This window comes from Callospermophilus lateralis, chromosome 4 (genome assembly GCF_048772815.1).
Source record: "Callospermophilus lateralis isolate mCalLat2 chromosome 4, mCalLat2.hap1, whole genome shotgun sequence".
Classification (NCBI taxonomy): Eukaryota; Metazoa; Chordata; class Mammalia; order Rodentia; family Sciuridae; genus Callospermophilus; species Callospermophilus lateralis.
Window position 1 is genome coordinate 89,642,685 of NC_135308.1, and position 22,630 is coordinate 89,665,314.

A 22,630-nucleotide genomic window follows, 5' to 3' on the forward strand; every position below is an offset into this window, starting at 1 on the left:
AAGCATAGCAAATAAAATTTGTTGGATTTAAAGACCTTTTCTGATCTGTCACCCATCTCCTGAATTATCTGTCTCACTTGTTCACTAAATAGTTCTATGACATTAGATTTTGTTGGCAGAGGTTGCTTGAGTTTTATGTAATGCAGATTGTTTGTTTCTTTAAGTCGCCTGTTTCTCCCTCTTTCAAGTTTTCAAACCAGTTATTACAGCTTAAAATGTGTGTGTGTGTATGTGTATGCACATATGTAGTCATATTTTCCTTTGTTTTGATTTTATTACCACCTGCCTTTTTTGTCAAGTTACCTGGTGCTTTAGTACTGTAAGTTCAGTTGTGCATTGCTTCCTATGCACATATGAGACTGACATAAAAATAGATTTCTTTCTATATTCTGAATAGCATTAATGAATGCAGGATCAATTCTCTTTGGCTTAGGTTGGGTAGTCACTGTGGACTATGCAATGAAATGTTCTGGGCAAGTCTTGGTTATATATTTACTCCTAAATTTAGTAGTGCAAACAGGATACAATTATTTCAGTAAGCTCTATAAGAACCATTTGAAGTCAAAAAATGAGGGAAATGGGCTTCTAAGGAACGTCAGGATTCTTATTACTAAAAACTAGGTAGATTAGAACAATAGTGTTTATGATATTATACAAATCTTATAAAATTATGCTGTTAGATCGCAGGTTAGTGAGTGATTACTTTAAAGTCATTTGGGAAGCTTTTAAATATCTTGGGTCGATGCCCTGACTGTACCCTGGACCAGTAAAACCAGAAATTCTGCAAGTAATATAAAATTCCTCAGCAATACTGTGCAAATAAGAAGGAGGTGGACAGAGTTGATGGAGTATTTAGTTAGCAAAGGTTCAATAAGAGGGGTATCAGAGAAGTTCCTGTGAGTGAAGCATGATCCCATAGGGAGCACAGGGAGAAGGGACTTACAGTTTAGGAAGTCATGGAATAATCTCCAGTCTGGAAGGAGACCCAGGAAGAAGAAAATGAAGCCTGGGATTCAAGCCCAGTTTCATAATGTATATTGAAAATCTAAAGAATCAGGATCTGTTCCTGCTAGTTTCAATGGGTGTTTGTCTAGAGCAGTAGTTTAGGAGTCTGATTCACCAGTGGATTGCCCATTAGTTGATCAGAAGTGAAGTCAAATGCTTCAAAGTCACTTAGGGTCCTGCTTGAGAGGTCAAATGATGAATCTGACCCTCTCTTGAGTTGTGGCACCATAACTTAACAAAATTATTCTGTGATACTAAGTGTGATAAAGTTGATTTTACCATCACAATAGGTATAGGGACCACAGCAGTGGGATTTTACAGTAGTTTGGGAAAAGAGATTGGGCTCAACTCCAAATATAGGATAGGCTAGTAGAAATTCATAGCCAAGTGAGCAGGATGGGTGAGGTTGGTGGATCAAAAATTGCTGAGGTTACATCAAGAGTAAGGGGCATTCTGGCTAAACTAGCCCAACAGGGTAATCAGACATCACGTAGCTGATGATAGAGGATTAAAAAAAAACCTCATCAGTGGTAGATATTGAGGGTATCTGACTTAGCAGGGTTTGTCTGCTAAAACTGGATTTTATAAGGAAATGCATGGAAATACCTAGGAGACATTTGAAGCCTGACTAAAGGTTAGTTAAGTGAAAAACCTATGGCAATAGATATAAACTTTATGATGCTAATTTTTTCTTTTATGCTGTTTTGTTTTAAATAGGCTGATAGCGCGCCAGCTTGCTAAAATCCATGCTATCCATGCACATAATGGCTGGATCCCAAAATCTAATTTGTGGCTCAAGATGGGAAAATATTTCTCTCTCATTCCCACAGGATTTGCAGATGAAGACATTAATAAAAGGTAAAACTACTTTCATATTTGCAATTGTTTTCACCGCTCTATAATAGGGACTAAAAGGTAGTAATTACAGTGTTTCTATGTATTAAAATTTGATTTTGTTTATCTCTGCGTTGAAGTTTAAAAAAGCTTGATTCTTTGACTTTCAAATGACACTACAAAAGTAACTACCTCTCTATCCCCCTGAAGATCCTGCCCACCGAAGGGGGAGGGTACACAAAGGGCAAGAAACAAATATTGGCACATATTTAGAAATAATTATAAAGATCAGTATGAATGCATACATTTTTGCCTACTATGAATTCTCCATAGAGGCTTTTTTAAAAAATTCTTTTTAGTTCAAAGTTGTTTTGAGAAAAGACAGATCTACTTTGGAATAGTATGGTAATATTGGAACATGGATAAGTTTGGGTTGTCTTAGTTTACTGTGATAACTTAAATGCCAGATAATGAATATTAACATTCATTTGTTGGAGTCTTACACAGCTTTTGTAAGACTGACTTCCCAGGTTGCAACTGACTACAGTATTTCCTTGATTTCTACATTAAAAAATTATATATCAGTATTTAGAATCTAAATAATATGAATGTATTTTTATATAGTATGGTTATTACTGATAAAATTGGGAATTTTTATTATGTTCTTTATATCTAAATCATGTGAAGGCTGTATCTTTGTATTTAGAAAGTCTTTGTTTTTTAAGAACATGTAGGCAAGCACGACTTTTAAATTTTTTTCCTTGTTTGCCACGTTCCCGGCGATATAAACACTCAGACTTTTCGCCCACCTAGGGACTCTATTTGCCAGGTTGCTCATGACTAAAACACTCAGGGGGTCACTCCAGGGGAACTGGACTAACTGGGCTGCACAAAATAACCACACAAGAGACAGAAATACCTTTTTCTTTGGTGTTGCTGTGACGGCTCCTCTGACCTTAAGGGTCCCCAGAAAGAAAGAAAGAAAGAGCATGTGCTGACCCCTTTTATTGAGGAGAAGCTATTCAAATGAGGCAAGGGGTCAGGTTTCAGGGGGCTGAGTTCAGCTTCATGACCATCTGCTGTCAGCAGGTTGACTGACATCTAGGTAGGCCACACCCAAGGGCACAGTAAGAGAAGGAAACATACAAAGGGCATTTCCATGGAACATTCTATCCTAAACAGGGCAAGGGGTAGTATTACAAAAGAACAGGTGAGCATATCTCCACCCATGGGAATGTGGGAAGACATGCCCATGCAGGAAGACACAGTTGCCTCGCACCCTAAAAATTGGGGCTGTCGTCTGGGTTACCTAGGCAACCAGATCACAGAGTGACCTACGACAATGCCACACCAATCAGAAGGGGTGATAAGATGTGGTCATGTGCTAGCTGGCCTCCCACATCATTTCTTTTTATTTTTATAGTTTATTAGGGAAAAATTGTCCTCAAGTTTAATTATTTCAAAGTTTAATTTGATCTGCTCTGTGTGGTTGGTCCTCTGTTTCTATAGGCTCTGTACCCACAGATTCAACCAACTACACATCAAAAATACTTGAAAAAAATTACTTCTGTACTAAGACGTACATTTTTTTTGTCATAGTTCCCTACACAATACAGTATAATAGCTATATATCATTTACCTTATTATGTATTATTAGTAATCTAGAGATGATTTAAACATAGGAGAGTATGTGCCTAGGTAGGGGACTTGAGTTGAGCATCTGTGAATTTTGGTTTCCTAGAACCAATCCCCTGCAGATACTGAGAGACAGAACTGTATGTTTGTATTTGTAAGTGGTTTGTCAATGTTGGAATTTCATAGGGATATTATATTCCTCAAGCTAGAATAGGCAGACTTTTGGAAGTATGTGTAGTGTATTGATATTATGGAAGCCACGGCATAAAAATAGACAATTCCTTCTTGAAATAGCCATTTTATTGAAAGAGTTTTGGGAAAGCCATTTTAAAATCATGAGGTAGCCAGGCATGGTGGTGTATGCCTGTTCCAGCTACTTTTGGGAGGCTGAGATAGAAGGATCACAAGTTCCAGGCTAGTCTGGGCAACTTGGTGAGACCCTAGCTCTAAATAAGAAAAATGAAATATTCTGGGGATGTATGTAGCTTAATGGTATATATCCCTTAGCAGAGTTCGAAGGAGAGAGGTAAATGATCATGATGAACCAAGAGTTTTTTAATTTTTAAAGATAATGCAGAGTTGAAAGAGTACAGTATTATGTAGATTAAAAGCCTAAGACTTGGATCCAGCTTGAGATCATATCCTAGTTCTGCCAGTAGGCATTTCTGCTGTGTAACATTGGGTAAATTATCTTAACTCATTTCCTCTTTTATAAAATGGAAATAAGAATAGTTTTAGATAAAGTGCTTAATTAAAACAATGCCTGGCTTCATAAGTGCCAAATTAAAACTATTATTATTATTCAAAGGGGATTATTTAGGTCTTTTTTTTTGCATGTGGTACTGAGAATAGGATGGAATCCTAGGTGAGCTCTGTGACTCTGCGCTATATACCTAGCCCTTCAGGTTGGTTTTGAGCTTATATTTCCTAGACTCTCTAAGGTACACTTTAAAATCTATATGGTTAGTGAAACTTTGGAAAAGCAAGTAGTGTACCATGGTAAATAAGAGAGAGAAAGCACTCTGCTTCAATAGAAAATACACAACTAGAACAAAAACAATTAAAATTCCCTTTTGTTTGTGAATGATTATAATCAGCTTGTTGATAATCTTTATAATCCTTTGAACCCTATTATTTCCATTCAACTCCGTACTTTTTTTTTTTTTTTTTAAATTCTGGAATAGTTATTCCATTTTGAAAGGAACTTATAAGAATTACTTTTAGAAGTTATTTATAGAGAACAGTGCAGTAGTGAGGAAAATACATACAGTTCAGTAATGTAAAAAAGTTATATTGTAAAATGGAAAACTAAGGAATAATTTGAGAGATTATAGAGAAAGAATCAAGAGAACTTGACAAATATTAAGAAGGAAAAGAGTAAATCAACAGCAGTCATCACCTGATGATACTGTTGAGGAATTTAGTAGCTCATTTTTGTCATTTCATTTTTATCAAATTAATACAAATGTAGCATAATAATTAGTATCGAAGAGTATAGAATGAAAAGCCACAGTTTCTAGTTTCTCTCCTCATGCTGCCCTGCCCATTCTACTCTCTCAATTTTAAGACATTTTCTCATGAGTTTGTTGTTCACATAATTATATAATATGAATGTACTTATATTTCCTGAATTATTAATGGTAGACAATAATCGATTTTTCTGGAACTTTAGCTGCTTTATATTGCATTCACTCTTCATAACTTAAAGTAGATATTTTTAATTTTTAAATAGTTTTTATAACTTTAAATAATATTCTTAAAACTTTTTATTAAATTCTTTGTTGTATTTTTTTATTCATAAAATGGAGATAAATGCAGAATATTTAGAATAATATAATATTCAGTAAATGTTAACAGTTAGCTATTTATGTTACTCTTTCCTCCAATTTTGTAATTATAAATCTTATTTTTCTGCCCAACTGTTTTTTTTCTTTTTTTTTTTTTTGTGGTACTAGGGATAGAACCTAAGGGTGCTCTGAACAACATCCCCAGCCTTTTTTATTTTATTTTATTTTATTTTTTTATTTTGAGGCAGGGTCTTGTTAAGTTGCTGAGGCTGGCCTGGAACTTGTGATCCTCCTGCCTCAGCCTCCCAAGTAGCTGGGATTACAGGTGTGTGTTACCTCGCCCAACTCTGCCCTACATTTTAACTTTGGCTTTGTTTCTTTTTATGCATATTTAGTTTATTATAAAGGTCTTCTGTATTTCAGCTTTTGGAATACATTGATCTATTAATTCAAGAGAGTGTCTAATTAAATGGGAAATAACTTACTTAAAATAGATATTAATCTTTAAACTTGAAAAAAATGTCATTAAGATAAACAAGGTATAACTCTTCTTTTAAAACTAAAAGGTTCCTAAGTGATATCCCAAGCTCTCAGATTCTTAAGGAAGAGATGACTTGGATGAAGGAAATTCTTTCCAACCTGGGCTCTCCTGTTGTGCTTTGCCATAATGACCTATTGTGTAAGAATATAATCTACAATGAGAAACAAGGTAGGTATTTGATATTAGCAGTAAGTAAAATTGACTGCTTCTATGTTCTTAATTGTTCTTTGATCTTTGTATTAATAACAATAAATGCAATTCAAATGTAAGGATTAAAAACATTCACAAAGCCTGTAAAGAATTTCTTTAGGTTATAAAGTCATGGTAAAATATTTTTAAAAATTGGTTGGTAAGAAACAGTTTATGGTTCCTGTTGGATTTTTATGTGTATAATAATTAAATACTGTTTTCACACATAATTCTGAAACCTGTTTGAGGTTTTATGATTTTAAATTATACCTGCTTGTAATGAGGGTTGTAGAAAATCAACAAATTGACATTGTACTGCTTTGTTTTCATATTTACAGAAAATTTCCCATAGTATTGTTAAAGACAGCAGTATTAGAAACAAGTGTGTCTGTAGGTTTTCTACTACCTGTTTCTTATGCTGATTTGTTAGACATTTTGATGCTAAGGAGAGAGCCAGCGAGGGAGAAAATGTTATTTGAATTTGCCCAAATTTATATCTACTAAAATAATAATCAAGAAGCTTTGGTAATAGCTTTTAACATTTTTTGAGTTAGAAATTGATACTTTTTGGTGGAATGTTTTTTGTGAGTGTTCATATCTTGCTGTGTTCGAATTTTCTCTGTTTTCATATCTAAGAAACATTTGATTGTATTATATCATTGGGTAAAGTGGATTGAGGTTTGGTTGCTAAATAATAGATGCCCTTCAAACACTAAATTGAAAGTTAAAAATACAATTTTGGTTAAAGAATTAATATTAATTAAAAGTATATTGAAACTATGAAGCTATTGCTTTTCATAGGAAACTGGTTTTTAAAGATATTTTAGATGGAAGACCATATTTTTAATCCAAAGTGTGCTGTTGTGAATATACTAAAGCCAAAGAATTCTCATTAACATGGTCAAAATCATGTTGAATTACTACTATGACCCTTCTTATCATATTATAAGTTTAGACTATTGTAATATAAGGGTTATTAATATTAATAGATGGCTTCAATGTGAAAACCAACCAAAGCAACACTGTCAAAGATGGTAGATGTAAGCACATATTTTAAAGAACGTGTTTATATTATGCTTGTTATGTTTAAAAAAATTTTTTTAGTTGTAGATGGACACAATATATTTTTTTTAATGTGATGCTGAGGATCGAACTCAGTGCCTCACGCATGTGAGGCAAGCACTCAACCACTGAGCTACAACTCCAGCCCAATGTTTGATATCATGGATTATAGAGTATGTCTTTTGAAAACATAATGAGCCTACATCTTTATCTTGAAGCATCTTAAAATTTTTATGTGGTATCCTTTTTTATTTTAAACTTCAGTACATGCTAAAACATTGAGTACGTGACAGTGTCCGTTAATGACTTATTGTATTATTACATATGATTATCATAGTATATATGTATTACATTATTTATTAGTAACCAAATCTCAATGCCGTTTGTGAGAAAAAAGCATTAGTTATGCATTAAAGCAATGTATTAGCTTTTAAGTTCAGTTCAAGACCTAATAACACCTTATAACAGAATTTCAAGTGAGGGACTCATCTTACATTTGAAGTGGACACTCAGCTTTATTTTTAACTGCAAGTTAATCAAAGACGATCTATTATTTCCTTTGGAATATAATTTTCACCTTTCATATTTTTGTTTTTATGAGTTTCTTTTGCATATTCATTTCATAGAACAATCTTGTTTATGAAACAAAAAATAAGGGACCAAAAAAATCAGATTACTTTGCCTTAGGTATTTTAATTTTAACAGTTGCCTATATCTAAACTATTCAGTTACATGGAAAATTCCTGTATTTTCAAATAAAATCTTCATGCTTCAATTGGTTTTTTAAGAGATCAAGTTTGTCTTTTATTTTTTTTTAAAAAACAAAGAGTTAAGTGAATCATCATTTTGTGTCTTGATTTTTCTCTGCTACACAGTATAAATTTTACAGCTCCACAAATGTAACTATTTTGATTCATATTATTAGAGCTCATCCTTTTTCAGAAGTCCATGTTGTACCATTTATTTCTTCTTTGTGGTTATGTTTGTGTGCTAGTTTTGGAAAGGTGGTATTTTTCCCCCCATTAGCAGTCAGTTTTATAATGTTGTTTGGAAGCTAATTTGGACCTCGTTGGCATCCATTTGAAAAATACAGTCAGTTCATATATAATTAATTGATATATAAGCATACTCTATGTCCCATCATCTTATATACAGGACATTAAAAAACTTCTACAGAATCTTATAGGACCCTTACAAAATTGCTCAATTTAAGTTTTCATAGCTGTCCTATGAATAGGACAATGGGACATGGATTTTGAGAAAGAAAATATAATTTGAATGCTCAGTTAAAATATCAAGAAAGTATGGTAAGAATTTTATTCAAGTCTTTAATAATAGATTTCAAATTAGGAGCTGATGATTTTGAGGTAATATAACCATATTATTTATTTGAGTCTTTAGTTGTAAGTAGAAGATACCATGCCTCATATTCTATAAATTAACTAAACTTAATGTACAATTAAGTAAGTTTAATTCACATAAGTGATTGTAGCATAGATAATTTAGTTATGACAACAGTCTCAGAAAGGTTTATTAAAACTGCAGATGTGGTGGGGCTGGGGTTGTGGCTCAGTGGTAGCGTGCTTGCCTAGCATGCATGAGGTACTGGGTTTGATTCTCAGCACCATATACAAAGAAATAAAGGTCCATCAACAACTTAAAAAAAAAAAAAAAGAAACCTACAGATGTGGACTGCAAAGTTATTTACCTTTTTAACTGGTTACCTAAGGAGCCAACTTGAATCTTTTGAGATTGAGATAATTTCGACGTAGAATTCTTAATTAAATTGTATATTAGATTCACAGACATGTTTGATTTGTTGTTCTCTTTACCTCATTCGTGTGATTTGACCTGAAGGCCTTACTATTTTATTACCTACCTTGTGAGATTCAAATAGATAAAAAAGTAATGGATGAGAGCTCAGTGGTAGAGCACTTGCCTAGATGGCTAAGGCCCTGAGTTTGAGCCTCTGCAACATTGTTCTCTCCCAAAACACAAAAGATGAAAGCCAAGGGGCTCTCCTTAGATGGCATCAAGTTCAGTATTTCTCCATAAAATGTTTGAGACAATTTCTCTCAGAAGTGCAAATTTTAGACAGACTTAAAAAATTTTTACAGGACCATCTTGAAAGTCTGTGTCTCCTATATCTATATCTTTACCTCTAATTGTGTGTATTTTTTATTTTTATTTTTACAGTACTGTGAATTGAACCCAAGTGTGCTCTACCACTGACCTATATACTCTCAGTTCTTTTTTATTCTGAGATAGGGTCTCCCTGAGTTGCTGAGGATAGCCTGGAGCTTGTGATCCTCTTGCCTTAGTCTCCTCAGTGCATGGGCAACCATGCCTGGCTCTGTGTGTATTTTTTTTTTAATATTTATTTTTTAATTTTAGGTGGACATAATATTTTTATTTTATTTTATTTTTTTTATATGTTACTGAGAATCGAACCCAGAGCCTCAGGAATGCTAGGCGAATGCTCTACCACTGAGCCACAACCCCAGCCCCTCTGTATGTATTTTTAAACCATAATAGTTCAGATTTTCTGTTTCAACTAGGAAAATCGCCAGTAAACGATGTATTCAAGCTTAGTTACAACCAAGAAAAGTTATAGATTTTGGAAAAAGAATATTTCAGTCACTTGAAGTAAATGGTATATAGACCAATTGTTTTATCCTTTTAGAAGTATTTAGATTTGATTTTTGACTATTTACTTCAGAATCTCCTGGGGTATTTGGCAAAAGTGCAGATTTCTGGGTCCCATCCAAGGCAAACTGAACAAGAGCTTCTATAGGTAGGCTTAAAAATCTGCATGTTTAACAGCTTCCCAGGCAGTTCTTTTACTATTGATAGTATAGAACTTGTGTTTGCTTGATTTTTAATTTAGAGATAATGTGACTTAAGATGGTTACTGATAAAATTTTAGATTTAATGCACATAAAATACATAAGACAGACCAAGCACTTAGCAGCTCTCAGTTGCGATTTTTTCCCTTAAGGAGTTAATATGTCTTTCAGGCTTTGTAATCATACTGTGGTCTTCATTAAATATATTCAACTCTATGTTATAGCATGATCATAGTCATAGGCACTATATACATAAACAATGTGCCAACTTGTATATTATCTATACAGTATGCATTTTATAAAATGTGTCTGGTTATGACAAAGTGAAACTCACTATGATTAGTAGATTTATGGCTTATAGGTGTGAGATGATAACTTGTTTTATCTTTGTGCAGTTTTTTCTATCTTAACTGTAACTAGGGTGATTAATTTAAAAATTTTAAAAAGTGTGTAGATGGGAGTATATATGTTCCTATGCTTTAAAAAAATTTTTGTAGTTGTAGATGGACAGAATGTCTTCATTTTATTTGCTTATTTGTGGTGCTAAGAATTGAACCCAGTGCCTCACACATACCAGGCAAGTCGCTCTGCCACTGAGCTATAGCTCCATCCCTATTTCTGTTCTTTCTTAACTATAATTAGGATGATTAATTTAAAATTTAAAAGTGTATAGGTAACATTCTTACACAGTGCATTCAAAGACTGTAAGCATCATGCAGTTTGACCTTTTCACCTGCAAATGTTATAGGAAATGATGCCTCTGTTTGTTCTTACCATGTCAGCTGATAGGATTGAGGAATATTCGAGAAGACTAAGCTTAATTTCTAAAATGGATGATAGCTCTCAAGATTTTTGAAAAGTCAGTGCTAGGAATTAGGTGGTTGATAAACAGTGGCCCATTCCTTGCCCAAAAAGATAGGAAAAGAACACTTAATGATTATGACAGAATTTGAAATAAATAAGAAAACAAAAAGCAGTGGTTCTTGTCACAGTGCAGTAAAATAAGACTGGACAGTCACTTTTTAAATTACTCAATTATTGTTTTAATAGACTTTATGCTAAGTGAACAAATTGGAATATTGCTTATTGTTGACTGTCATCTTCAAATTGAATATTTTAATTTCAGTGAATCTTTTAACTATTGACTTGTCATACATAATTACTGAAGCCTTTGGATTGCTTTCTCATGCATTGATGCTCTTTGTTAGACAGTTTTTTTTGTTTGACTTTTGGTGGCTATTTTATATTTCTCCCTTTTCTCATTTCTTCAGAAAGCTCATATAATTATCTGATATTAAACTTAAGTTTTAGTAATGGCAATCACTGTTTTCTCTGTCAGCAAACTAAGAAGAAGCTGATTTATTGCTCTTTAAAGAAATACAAATAGGTAAAAGAGAAGCAAAGTTTTTTCTTGGAATTATAGAGTAAACCAGGATTTTGTTTAGAATTTTACAAAATTAAATAGTAAATGGCTATTGCCATTCTTAGTCATTTTATTGGCTCTAAATCTCATCTATTGTTATTGTTGTTTAATTGATTTATACGAAATTTTTCCTTTTGTTTTATTTTAAAGTTTAGGTAAACACAAATCAGCCCTGGTACAAGGTTTGCAGATGTTTCTGAGGATCATACTAGCCTGAGAACCTGTTTGGCCCCCTCAGCAAAGCTAGACTTGTTAGAGAAATATTTTCATGTTATAGGAAAATATAAATATATTAATAGATGGAACAAGTAGAAATCTGTACATAATCATGTATATATTTGTGTATAAAACAAATTTATTCTTAGACATAGGTAACCGTCCTCACTCAGAATAAAATACATGCATACAGTATTTGATACAAATGTCTACAAAGACAAATACATACATGTATTTCTAAGAAATGAACATACAGGGCTGGGGTTGTGGCTCAGCGGTAGAGCACTTGCCTAGCACATGTGAGGCCCTGGGTTCAATTCTCAGCACCACATAATAATAAGTATTAATAATAAAGATATTGTGTTCAACTACAATGTGCACATACGTATCTATTTTTTTCTTAAACATTTTGTGAAAATTTTCAAATACAAGGAAAGTTAAAAACATTGTACAGTGCTCACCCCTGTACCTGCCACCTATATTCTAAAATTTGTTGACAAGTTTGTACTTTATCATATTATTTCATCTATTCGTGCTTAAGTTCATCTTATTTATACATTTTAATTAATTAATTTATTTTGCAGTACTGAAGCTTTAACCCAGGGGTGATGTACCATTGAGCTATATCCACAGCTCTTTTTATTTTTTTCTTTTGAGACAGGAGCTCACTAAGTTGTCCAGATTGACCTTGAATTTGTGTTCCTCCTATCTCAGCTTTTGGAGTCCCTGGGATTATAGGCATATGCCACTATGCGCAGCTTTATTTTTTAAAATATATATTTCAACGTGTCATAGACATCAGTGATTTTCATGCCTAAGCATGTCAGCATGCATAACATTAATTAAAGCTCAATATTTCCATATATTGTAATATTTAAAACTTAATCTTACAAAGCTTGACATGATAGTGCATGCCAGTAGTTCCAGCCACTTGGAAGCCTGAGGCAAGAGAATTTTTTGACTTGAGCCTTGGAGTTGATGCCAGCCTAGGCATTGTGGTGAGATCCTGGACCTTAAGAAAAGGAAAATCTTGAGCATATTATTCAATGAACTTTGAAAAATATGTACACCCCTGTGACTCAGACACCTAATATTTCTATAATTTGAGAAGGTTCCTCACACAATAATGAAGGATAATCTTAAACCTGTGTTTTTTTTTTTCCCCCCCCTGGACTACTAGTTAACAGAAAGTAAAATATCCCTAAGTCAAATAATAAGTGTAAATTGATTTAAAAACTTTTTTTGTTTTTGGTTGTTTTAAACTTATGCATTAAGGCCCACTGTCTTCAGTCATATACTTACAAAAAAAATACTAGAAATACCACACTTTCCCCCGTTTTTGTGATTATTTTTTTTGCCTGCCCCATCTGAAACGTGTTCTTATTATGTGTCAGCATTCTGTGCAAAACATCCATTTATTCCACTAGCATTTGATTACTCCTGTATGCTGGGAATTATTCTGTGGATCACTTGGTGAAAAATGAAAGGGACCTTATTGTCCCTCCAGGAGTTCGTATCATGTAGTGAAGGAGTCTCATCACTGAAGAGATGCTTAACATTTAAAATGATGAGTGCTGTGTTGAAGGCGTATACAGAGTACTTATTGGATACCAGCATGAGGGATGAAGGGAAAATTTCCCAGACCAAAATACTCCCTGTCTTTTTCTGCATGAGAGAAAAAACATTTTGTTAACATTGGTCTGACAGGTTACTGTTCTCCTTCCTCCTGCCTAAGAGAGCAGAACAAGTAGTCATTTGAAAGGATTTTCAGTTTCCTTATTGACAGTTTTATCTTTCATTTTTATTCACTTAAATTTTTAACAGTAAGATAGAGCAATCCAGACAAATGTGTCTTGTGGTAATTATGTAGCTCTAGGGAATTAGTTATTCTTTTGGCTTTAAAGTACTTAGAAAATTGAAAGACTATTTTTAATATACTAAGATTTGGATAGTTTAGCCCAGTGTATGGAATATACTATTGTAGTGAAGATGTGCAAGATTACAGTATTAAAAGACAAAATGTAACTTTTGCAAATTCAAATTATAGATTTATCTGTAAATAACATGCTTTACCCATTATGTGTTTGTCATTGTGCTAATTGCAAAAGGTAAATAAAAACTAGTGCTAGGCCTTAAACTAGTGGTTCTTTACATTTTTAGAGGTCAAAGATCCCTTGAGAATCTGGAAAATTGAGAATTCCTGCCCCCCTTAGGAAGTACACATCCACATAAAATTTTTTATGAAAGTTTAGGGAGTAATCTCATTGTCTTTTTAACCCTTGGAGCTTCAATTAAAAATTCATGTCTTAGGAATTAAAATCACCATGTAAGTTAGTTAATTATAAATAGTGATATGAATGTACCTTTATATAATGGGAAATTGTGGAAATCAAACGCTAAATTTATAAGAAGAAAAAAACCCAAATGTTTTCTGTTGATAAGACAGCATTTTCCAATTCTGTAATTTGATTTTTCTGGCACCCTAAATAAGGCAGTAGGCCTCTAATTTTACTTTGTTGCAGAAGATTAAATTTAAGGTTGAGTTCCACTTTGTTTGTAATAACTTGAAAAAGAATAGTTAATGCAGATTTTTTTTTTAATTTCTTTCCTTTTAAGCTTTGTGTCTTGTAAAATGTGAGTTTGCCAAATTTTCTTCATCTGCTACAGATTAGGTATGCCATTGTTGCTGCCATGTGGCGGCGCACCCCGTGCTTCTTAAACGCACTGACTGGAGGTTTATCGCATCACTTGTTCACATGCACGGAGCCTGGTAACAGCCTCATCTGTATCTTGTTAGCTTCATTTTCTTATTTTTTAAATTTCATTATTTATAAACTCAACATAGCGTTTAAAAATAAAGGCTAGTGTTAATGAATTAATGCTACTACAAAAAGTCATTGCTAAAATTTTCATACTGAAACAGAATTTAACTTTTGTTAAAGTGATCTATGTTTTAATTAATTTGTATTTACTTTACAAGCAGGCATGTTTTTACCTGCCATTTTAATTGTATTCGCCAAATTCTAAATATAATTTTGAAAATTGAAATTGAAGCTTTTATTTATGTGGCAAAAGTAAGTGGCAGGACTGGGCTGTGTATTTTTATTGGCATGTAACAGTTGATATGAGCTCTACAAGAATTAGTGTTTAAAGAGCTAAAGCAATCAACAGCTGCAGTTTAAAAAATTACATATGAAAACTGTTGGCTCAGTTGCGCAACTTTGTAAATCTTGTATCCTGACTTTCTTTGAAGGTTTATGGTTGGTTATCTCTTGAATCATTGTATTTAGGCTCTTATTTATTTATACTTTTGTTTAGAAAATTCATCTTACTATTTTTAAAAATAACACTTCCCTTTAAAAAGTAAAGTTTATTATAAAGAATTTAAAAATAAAAGGAAAAAAAGTCACTTGTCTATCACCCGTAATAAAAGCAGCTAAAACATTTTGTTTTGGCTTATTTCTATTCATCTTTTTTCCTGTGTTATTTTTAGAAATGAGAATTTTTCATGGCTCTATTTATTTATTTACATTGCTGCGAGTATTTTTATCATGGTGGTGGTTTTCACCTTCTTATTCATGATTCCTAGAAAATAAATTTTAAAACAAGTTTTGATTTCCCCTTCTGCAGTTTAGTGAAGTGATTTAGTTAACACTAAAACCTTTTGTGGAATATTTGGAGAATTCAAGAATATAATATTTGCAGTTAAATTGCAGTGATGATTCTCACCACCATTTTATAATCTTATGTTTATTATAACAGTATATATTCAATTTTGATAACTGGAAGATACTTTGATCATTCTCCCTTATTATTCTAGAATTGGCTTTTTGTTTTGGTTATGCTGGGAATTGAACCCAGGGCCTTATACATATTAGGCAAGCACTCTATTACTGAGTGACCTTCGCCAGACCCATTATTTATACAAATTTAAAATTATGTTAAATACAGTTATATTTACAAAAGGCATTTGTTTTTATGTGAAATCTTACATTTGTTCTGGCCTTTTTTCTATTTTTGTCATATAATTCTGTTTTTCTGTTTGAATATGATCAATATATTTCTTTATAAAGTTAGTATATCAGCACAGTTCAAAAACACTTTTATTTGGGAAATATCAGTGCTTATAATTCAGGAATCTGTTTTATACCTTCTCAAAGTTTAAAAGAGAGAATAACTATGCAATTGTTATACATTTTCTCAATATAAGCAGCTTAGAAATTGTTCTTACAGCCATCTCTGTTCATGTGTCCATTTTAACTCCAAGCTCCTCTAAGCTTTCAAGTTTGTGATCCCTGGCGTAGATAGTGACTTATATTATTTTTTTTAAAAACCTCTCTCTGGTGTAGACAGTGACTTACATTAATTTCTTTTAAAAACCTTTTTCTTTTTTTCCCCCTTTTATCTGTACAGAAACTGTATCTTATTGAACCAAACCCTTCATAATAAGTATTCAAAATTTAAAAGCTCCTAAATAGGAGTATTTCACTTGTACAGGAAGAACAGGATTAACTTTGGAGTACTATAATGAAAAACTATAACTTACAGGTATAAGATAATTTAGAATAGGAATCTTAATTTAGCTTATACATTTCTTAAATTTTATATAAGGGTCTAAAAGAAACTATATCTTTGCTCTTTTTAAAAGAGCAATGCTGCTCTTTAATGCTACTCAGATATGAAGACTTTAGTCATATAGCAATTCTAGGTAAATGTGAGAGTATGATAGCAGTCAACTTCATTAAATCAGTGATGTTAAATTAGTTAATCAAGTGTTATATATTATAAAACGAATGTTAAAGTTAATAGAATTCAGGTCTTTTTAAAGTTTGTATTTGATTTTCATATGGAGATAAGCTTGCCAGTTTACTGTTGAAATGTAGATTAAGTTTTTGTTAAAATGGGATTGGTTATTAAGTTATTTCTGATTAAACTTGAATGTTTAGTTACTGATGCCCCCATGTGGTGAAAAATATATCGTTTTTGTTAGAATTTAGAGAATGTATTTTCATTTTTCTTTAATAGAGTGGACATTTGTGTTCACAAGAAGCTGTTGATTAAGAGACATAATTTGAATTTTGTAAAGCTCATTGCCATAAAATTCACAGCCTTACCCTGTATTGTCTCAGAAGTGCAAGTAACCAAGCACATACAATGAGACAAAATATTGGAAGCTATTTAATTACAAATAGCATAGGGATTTTCTGATCTTGTATGTGATTTCTTAATGTCTTCATTTTTGTGTCTCATATAGGTGATGTACAGTTCATTGATTATGAATATTCTGGATACAACTACCTGGCATATGATATTGGAAATCATTTCAATGAATTCGCAGGTAAAAACCAAGGTTTAACTAATTTAAAACCAAGAAGTAACATATTTACCTCTAAAATGGTAGTTTCACAATTTTCTTTTGCTTTTATAAATGTGGATCAGCTGGGAATAGGAGCTGACCTATTTTTCTTCCTCTTGCTGACCCTTTTTCTTTGTTTTTCTTGGTTATTGGAGGAAAGAGATTATCAGATTTTCTTCCTTAATTGCCATCAGAAAATAATGTACAGGAGGAAAATAATAATTGTGGTATCTGTTGTGATATTATAAGGTACAAGATGCTTCATAAATTTCATTTCATTTTTTTTCTCCCCAATATTTCTCCTGTAAGATAGTATTCCCTGTTTACATTTAGGATATATAATTCAGATTATTGAGAACTGAGATTTGAATTTAGTATTGTTTATCATTTATAAGACTTACTGGGGTTGAGAGTATAGCTCAGTGGTTGAGCTATATGGGAATATGTGGGAGGCTAGCCTAGTATGTGGGAGGCTTGGGTTTTGATCCCTAGCAGCAAAACACACACACACACACATTGTAAACTTGGGCTTTTGAAATGTTTTTAATTGAAAAGCTCAAGAATTTTCTTTTCTTAACTTGGTTACGGCTGTTTGAAGAATTGTTCATTTGTATTCTTGAACACTCAATCTGTAATCAAATATAAAAGCTTACTTTTTTTTTCAATGTAATGGATTTAATTTAAAATTTATTTCATGACTGTATTTAGAAATATGAAATGACCTGAAAGTAAAGAATTAGGAAATTTCCTTAGATGGTTTACATGTAGTAGAAATATTTCATTATTGAATTGTATTTGTGTACTTTAGTGTATCCATGTGTTTTTATATACTGTTGGTTTCCAGACTGGGAAATAAGTTGTGAAAAAGTTCTTTTACACGTTTTGTTATTTTTCTCCACAAAGCTTATCGTATACATGCTAGAGCCTCACCTATATACACATATTTTCATATGTACCTATAGGAGGGGAAACCAACTGCATACAATGAGATATCACCCTGTTAGTAACACATATAGTCATGCTGTGGATATGAAAGAAAATTACAGTGATCTTAGAACAATTTTGTGGAAAATATAATTGAGTTAAACTTGAAAGTTAAGTAGAAGTTGGATATACAAATTGAAGATAAGGGAAGGCATTTCAGGAAAGTGTTTATTATTTTAATAAGTATTTAATGTCTAGTGTTATAAACAGAAATGAAAACATTTTATGAAAAAAAATGTTAATTGTAATGATTATTAAGGTATGTGGGAAAGTGTCTGTTTTTAAAATAACTTCAGTGTATTTTTTTCCCTAAAGGTGTAAGTGAAGTAGACTATAGTCTCTATCCAGATAGAGAACTACAGGGCCAGTGGCTGCGTTCTTACCTTGAAGCCTACAAGGAATATAAAGGGTTTGGGACTGAAGTTACTGAAAAGGAGGTAGAAATACTCTTCATTCAAGTCAATCAGTTTGCATTGGTAAGTTTATTAAATATAAACAATAAATGAAAGATTCTTAATATAATCATCTTATAAAACAATTTATTTTCAGTGTTGTGAATTTTTGTTCAACATAATGAAAAAACTTGACTGTTTACAGTTTACATTACCCAAATTGTCTTCTTTTGAGGACAAACTTTTCATTTCCTTCACTGCTGTATCTACAGCCCATAGATCAGTGCTTGGAAATATAACAAGTGCTCAGCAATTATTTGCTCAGGGAATGGATTCTTTTTCTTTGTTATAAAAAAGCTTTTAATTGAAGGAAGATTTATGGGAGATGAGATTTTCCACAATATATTTAATCCTCACATATCAATCTTATCACAATAAAAGTAGATTGGAAGAACCAGTTGTTTTTGTGATTTAATCCGGTATATTATCTTCTTGACCTTTTATTCATAGGCAGTTATTTCTTTTTACTTAATTCTTTTTAGTTATATATGACACTAGTCAATTTTGACATATTTATACAACCCAGAGTATATCTATTCTAATTAGGATCCCATCTTGTAGCTGTTCAGATGTGGAGATTCACTCTGGTGTATTATTTATATATGTACATAGGAAAGTTATATCTGATTCATTCTACTGTCTTTTCCTATTTCTATCCTCTCTCCCAGTGGCACTCTCCCTTCTCTTTTTCTAATCCACTGAACAACCCCTTGTTGTGTGTTAGCATCCACATACCAGAGTTCAGAACATTGGACCTTTGTTTTTTGGGGATTAGCTTATTTCACTTAGCATGATTGTTCTGGCAAATGTCATAAAGTCATTCTTCTTTATGGTTGACTAATATTCTATTGTGTATATATACCACATTTTCTTTATCCATTCATCTGTTAGAGGGCGCACCTTCGTTAGTTCCATTGTTTGGCTGTTGTGAATTGAGCTCAAATATTAATGTGTGCTGTTTTCTGCCTCTCCTTTCATCCATTTAGAGTCTAATCTTACATACAAATTTTGCATTTTCACTCTATAAAAAATGCTGCCTATCAACATTAGATTTTTTGAGGTTTTATGTATAGTGCTTCTTTAGTGAAGAATCATTGATGTATCTCACTATATGAATAAAAAATAAAAAGTGTTTGAGAAATACAGTTACCTGCTATTCTTAAAATGGTGAGACGTGCTAGGTTGATGTTATTTTTAGGCTTAGAATGACCTCTTAATTTCTCAGTCTTTTCCACTATAGAACAAACCTAGAAGAGATTAGATACCACCTGCAGATAATTTTGTATGACTTAAAAATACTCCAATTCGATTTAGACTAGTAATTCTCAAGTTTTTTGGTCTTAGAACCTTTTTACTCTTTAAAGAAATTTTGAACACCCCTATGAACTTTTCTTTATGTAAGCTAATTATCATATTTATCATATTAGAATTCAAAACAAAATTCAAAGTGTTTATTAAAAGTTAAAGGTAAAAACTCATTAAAATAAATACCATTTATAAAAAGTAACTTTTCCAAAGCAAAAACAAAGTTTTTTTAGTTAGAAGAGTTAGCATTATTTTACATTTTTGTAAATTTCTTGTCTCAATTGATAGAAGACAGCTAGATTCTCACGTTTTTGCATTCTGTGTTGTGATATATTATTGCAGTTGAAGTACATGAAGAAAATAGTTTTACACACGTTATGTAAAATGGAAAACAGGAGTGTTTTACCTTTTCAGATAATTATATGTGTTGTTTATTGATATTATATAAAGACTCAACAGTTTCTTTTAAGATTAATAGCAACTTGTAAACTATGTGCATATCAATTTGCTTTTTTTTTTTTTAAATGTGACCTTAAAATTCATTGGTTTATTTGTACAATCTTTTGCCAGTATGTGATTTTGTAATTTTAACATCATTAGTTACTTAGAAAATATGGATTCATTGAATTATGATATCTCATGATATCAAAAAAATCATACATTGATAAAAATACTGTTAGCAGGAAAATTGATGGTACTGTTTTGAAGCTGTTTTCAGAATCAAATGTGTTTTTTCTCAAATTCTAATTTCAAGGTGAAAGCTGAAGTTTTTCCATTAGCAACAAATACTATCATTTATTTTCTTTTTAATGACAAGTTCTTTTTTTGTACTTAAGAAAATGGGGCTGGGAATGTAGCTCAGTTGGTAGAGTGCTTGCCTTGCATGCAAACCCTAGCAAAACACACACACACACACACACACACACACACACACACACACACAAAATATCTGTCATTCCCCCCCCCCCCCCCAAGTAAAAATGGTGTTCTGGTAAAAAGGTGCAAATTCAACTCCTAGCTTAGATACATAAGTACTTTTCCTGAAACAATCATTTTACTGTGGTATATAGTGCCTATGCTTGTATATTTTTTATTTCACCCCACAAAATAATAGAACATACACTCTGAGGTAGAGATTTGATGAAATTACTGGTTTCAGTGGCTTCATATTGGATATCATATTGGTTATACTAAAGAGTGAGATTAGATTTTTATTGTGTGTGGTGATAATGAGACCTGTAATAGTACTATTTGCTGCTATTGTCTTCACTTATATTATGATACCAGCAATTTTACCCATCATCTATTTTCCTTGTTTACCACCACTGTTACTGTTGAATATTAAGTGCAAATGTTAAGGTAGTGAAAAAGGTAAGTAACATATTATTATTAAGGAATTAGTTTTGGTCCTCAGAAGCCTTCTATGGGTTCATGCACTAGTTGCTCAATTTATATTTTATATGTGTCATTTGTTGTTCATTTTCTTTATATATTTCATTTGTGACAATCCCTATGGGACTCTGGGTTTGAGAATCACTGATTGAGATATTTAAAAGAATATCATCTAATTATTTAATTCTCAGTATCTGAGATACTTCCTTAGGTAGAAACTGGAAGTTTATTTTTGAAAATCTTCATCATTTTTATCATTCTAATTTTGTGTAATAACAATAGCTGAAATTCTCTTGAATGTTTGTTACATGCCAGGTAGAGACACTATTATACCTGTGTTTTACAGGTGGGGATACAAAGGCAAAGAATGGTTAATTAGGTTGCTCAAAGCCACACTTCAAAGCATAGCTTTTCAAAAAATTTTATATTTCATGTTTGTGTGACTTTAGCTACTTGGAGTTGTTACATTGTTTATTCTTTTTCTACTTGTATTTGTGGTAGGAAGTTATCCTGTTAATGATATTTTTTGAGGAAGGCAAGAGTAAATAGAGGACTTTAGCTTGAAAACTTTTTAAAAACAGATACTCTTTCCATTTATCTTTAAAATAATTCTGTATGGAATACTGAATGGCTGATATTATGAACATCTTATAAATGATAGTTCTGACGTTAAAAATTTGTGACTTCTTAAAGGTTACCAAGGGAATTAGTAATAGAACTAGGACTTGCACCTGTACACCTTATAAATTAAATAATTCTTTCTGGTACACTGTGTTGCTTCACATACCAAATCAGATTTTTTTTAAAATAACAAGATTCACAGCTATTAAGTAATATTTTCTTTGAGGCCTTTTGTTGCTTTTGCTATAGTGAATTTAACTGAAATAAAAACCTTATCTTTAAGAGTTTTTGTTAGAGTATTTCTAGTTACAATAAATTATTATGTCTGAGGAAGTAAAATCTTACCAGAATTTTAAAGTACCATTAGGTCTAACTGAAGATGGATTTCAAATATAGTTACTATTTACACTGTAATTTCTCTTTAAGTCTGAACATAATTTTTTGCTGCCATAAAGTTTGTTACTTTTTGTTATGTTGGTTGTGCAGATTTGAGTCAATAAAGTTATTTTCAGATGTTTGTTGCTCCTAGAACAGTCTCACATTTTAAATATATTTGTTATTTCTGAGGTTTGCATTTTCATTTTTGTTTGTGTTTTTATGTCAAGAAGGAAAGATTCTTAATAAAATGTGTTATAAGAAAGCCTGTTAGGAGTTAATAGCCATTAAAAACATTTAGACAACATCTGACAGTGCTGATACAAAGCAAGTTATAGGAATTGGGCTTTATTTTTTATGTGGTTATAATTTATTGTAACCTCTTCTATTATAGACAAATAAGTGATCTGCATCTATCCAGTAACTGTACTGTTCAGTATTTTCTCTGTTTTTTAAATAATATAAAAAGAGCAGTAAGAAAGTAAGAATTGGAGCCAGAGGAGGGTATAGTTCCGGGGAGACTCTAGATTAAATCCCAGCAAGAGAGAGGGAAAGAGGGAGAGGAAGGAAGCAAGGGGAAAGAACCATGCATGTAATTGATGAAGAG

At 32.1% G+C, this 22,630-nt stretch overlaps 1 protein-coding gene across 1 annotated transcript in view; it reads left to right on the forward strand.

The window, feature by feature from the left end:
* Positions 1 to 22,630, forward strand: part of Etnk1 (ethanolamine kinase 1) — a 64,731-nt gene that overhangs the window by 35,868 nt on the left and 6,233 nt on the right. Inside the window, exons 3-6 of the mRNA XM_076854199.1 lie at positions 1,723 to 1,863; positions 5,828 to 5,970; positions 16,793 to 16,876; positions 18,194 to 18,354. Coding sequence (XP_076710314.1) covers positions 1,723 to 1,863; positions 5,828 to 5,970; positions 16,793 to 16,876; positions 18,194 to 18,354 — 529 coding nt within the window. The remainder of the gene's footprint in view (positions 1 to 1,722; positions 1,864 to 5,827; positions 5,971 to 16,792; positions 16,877 to 18,193; positions 18,355 to 22,630) is intronic.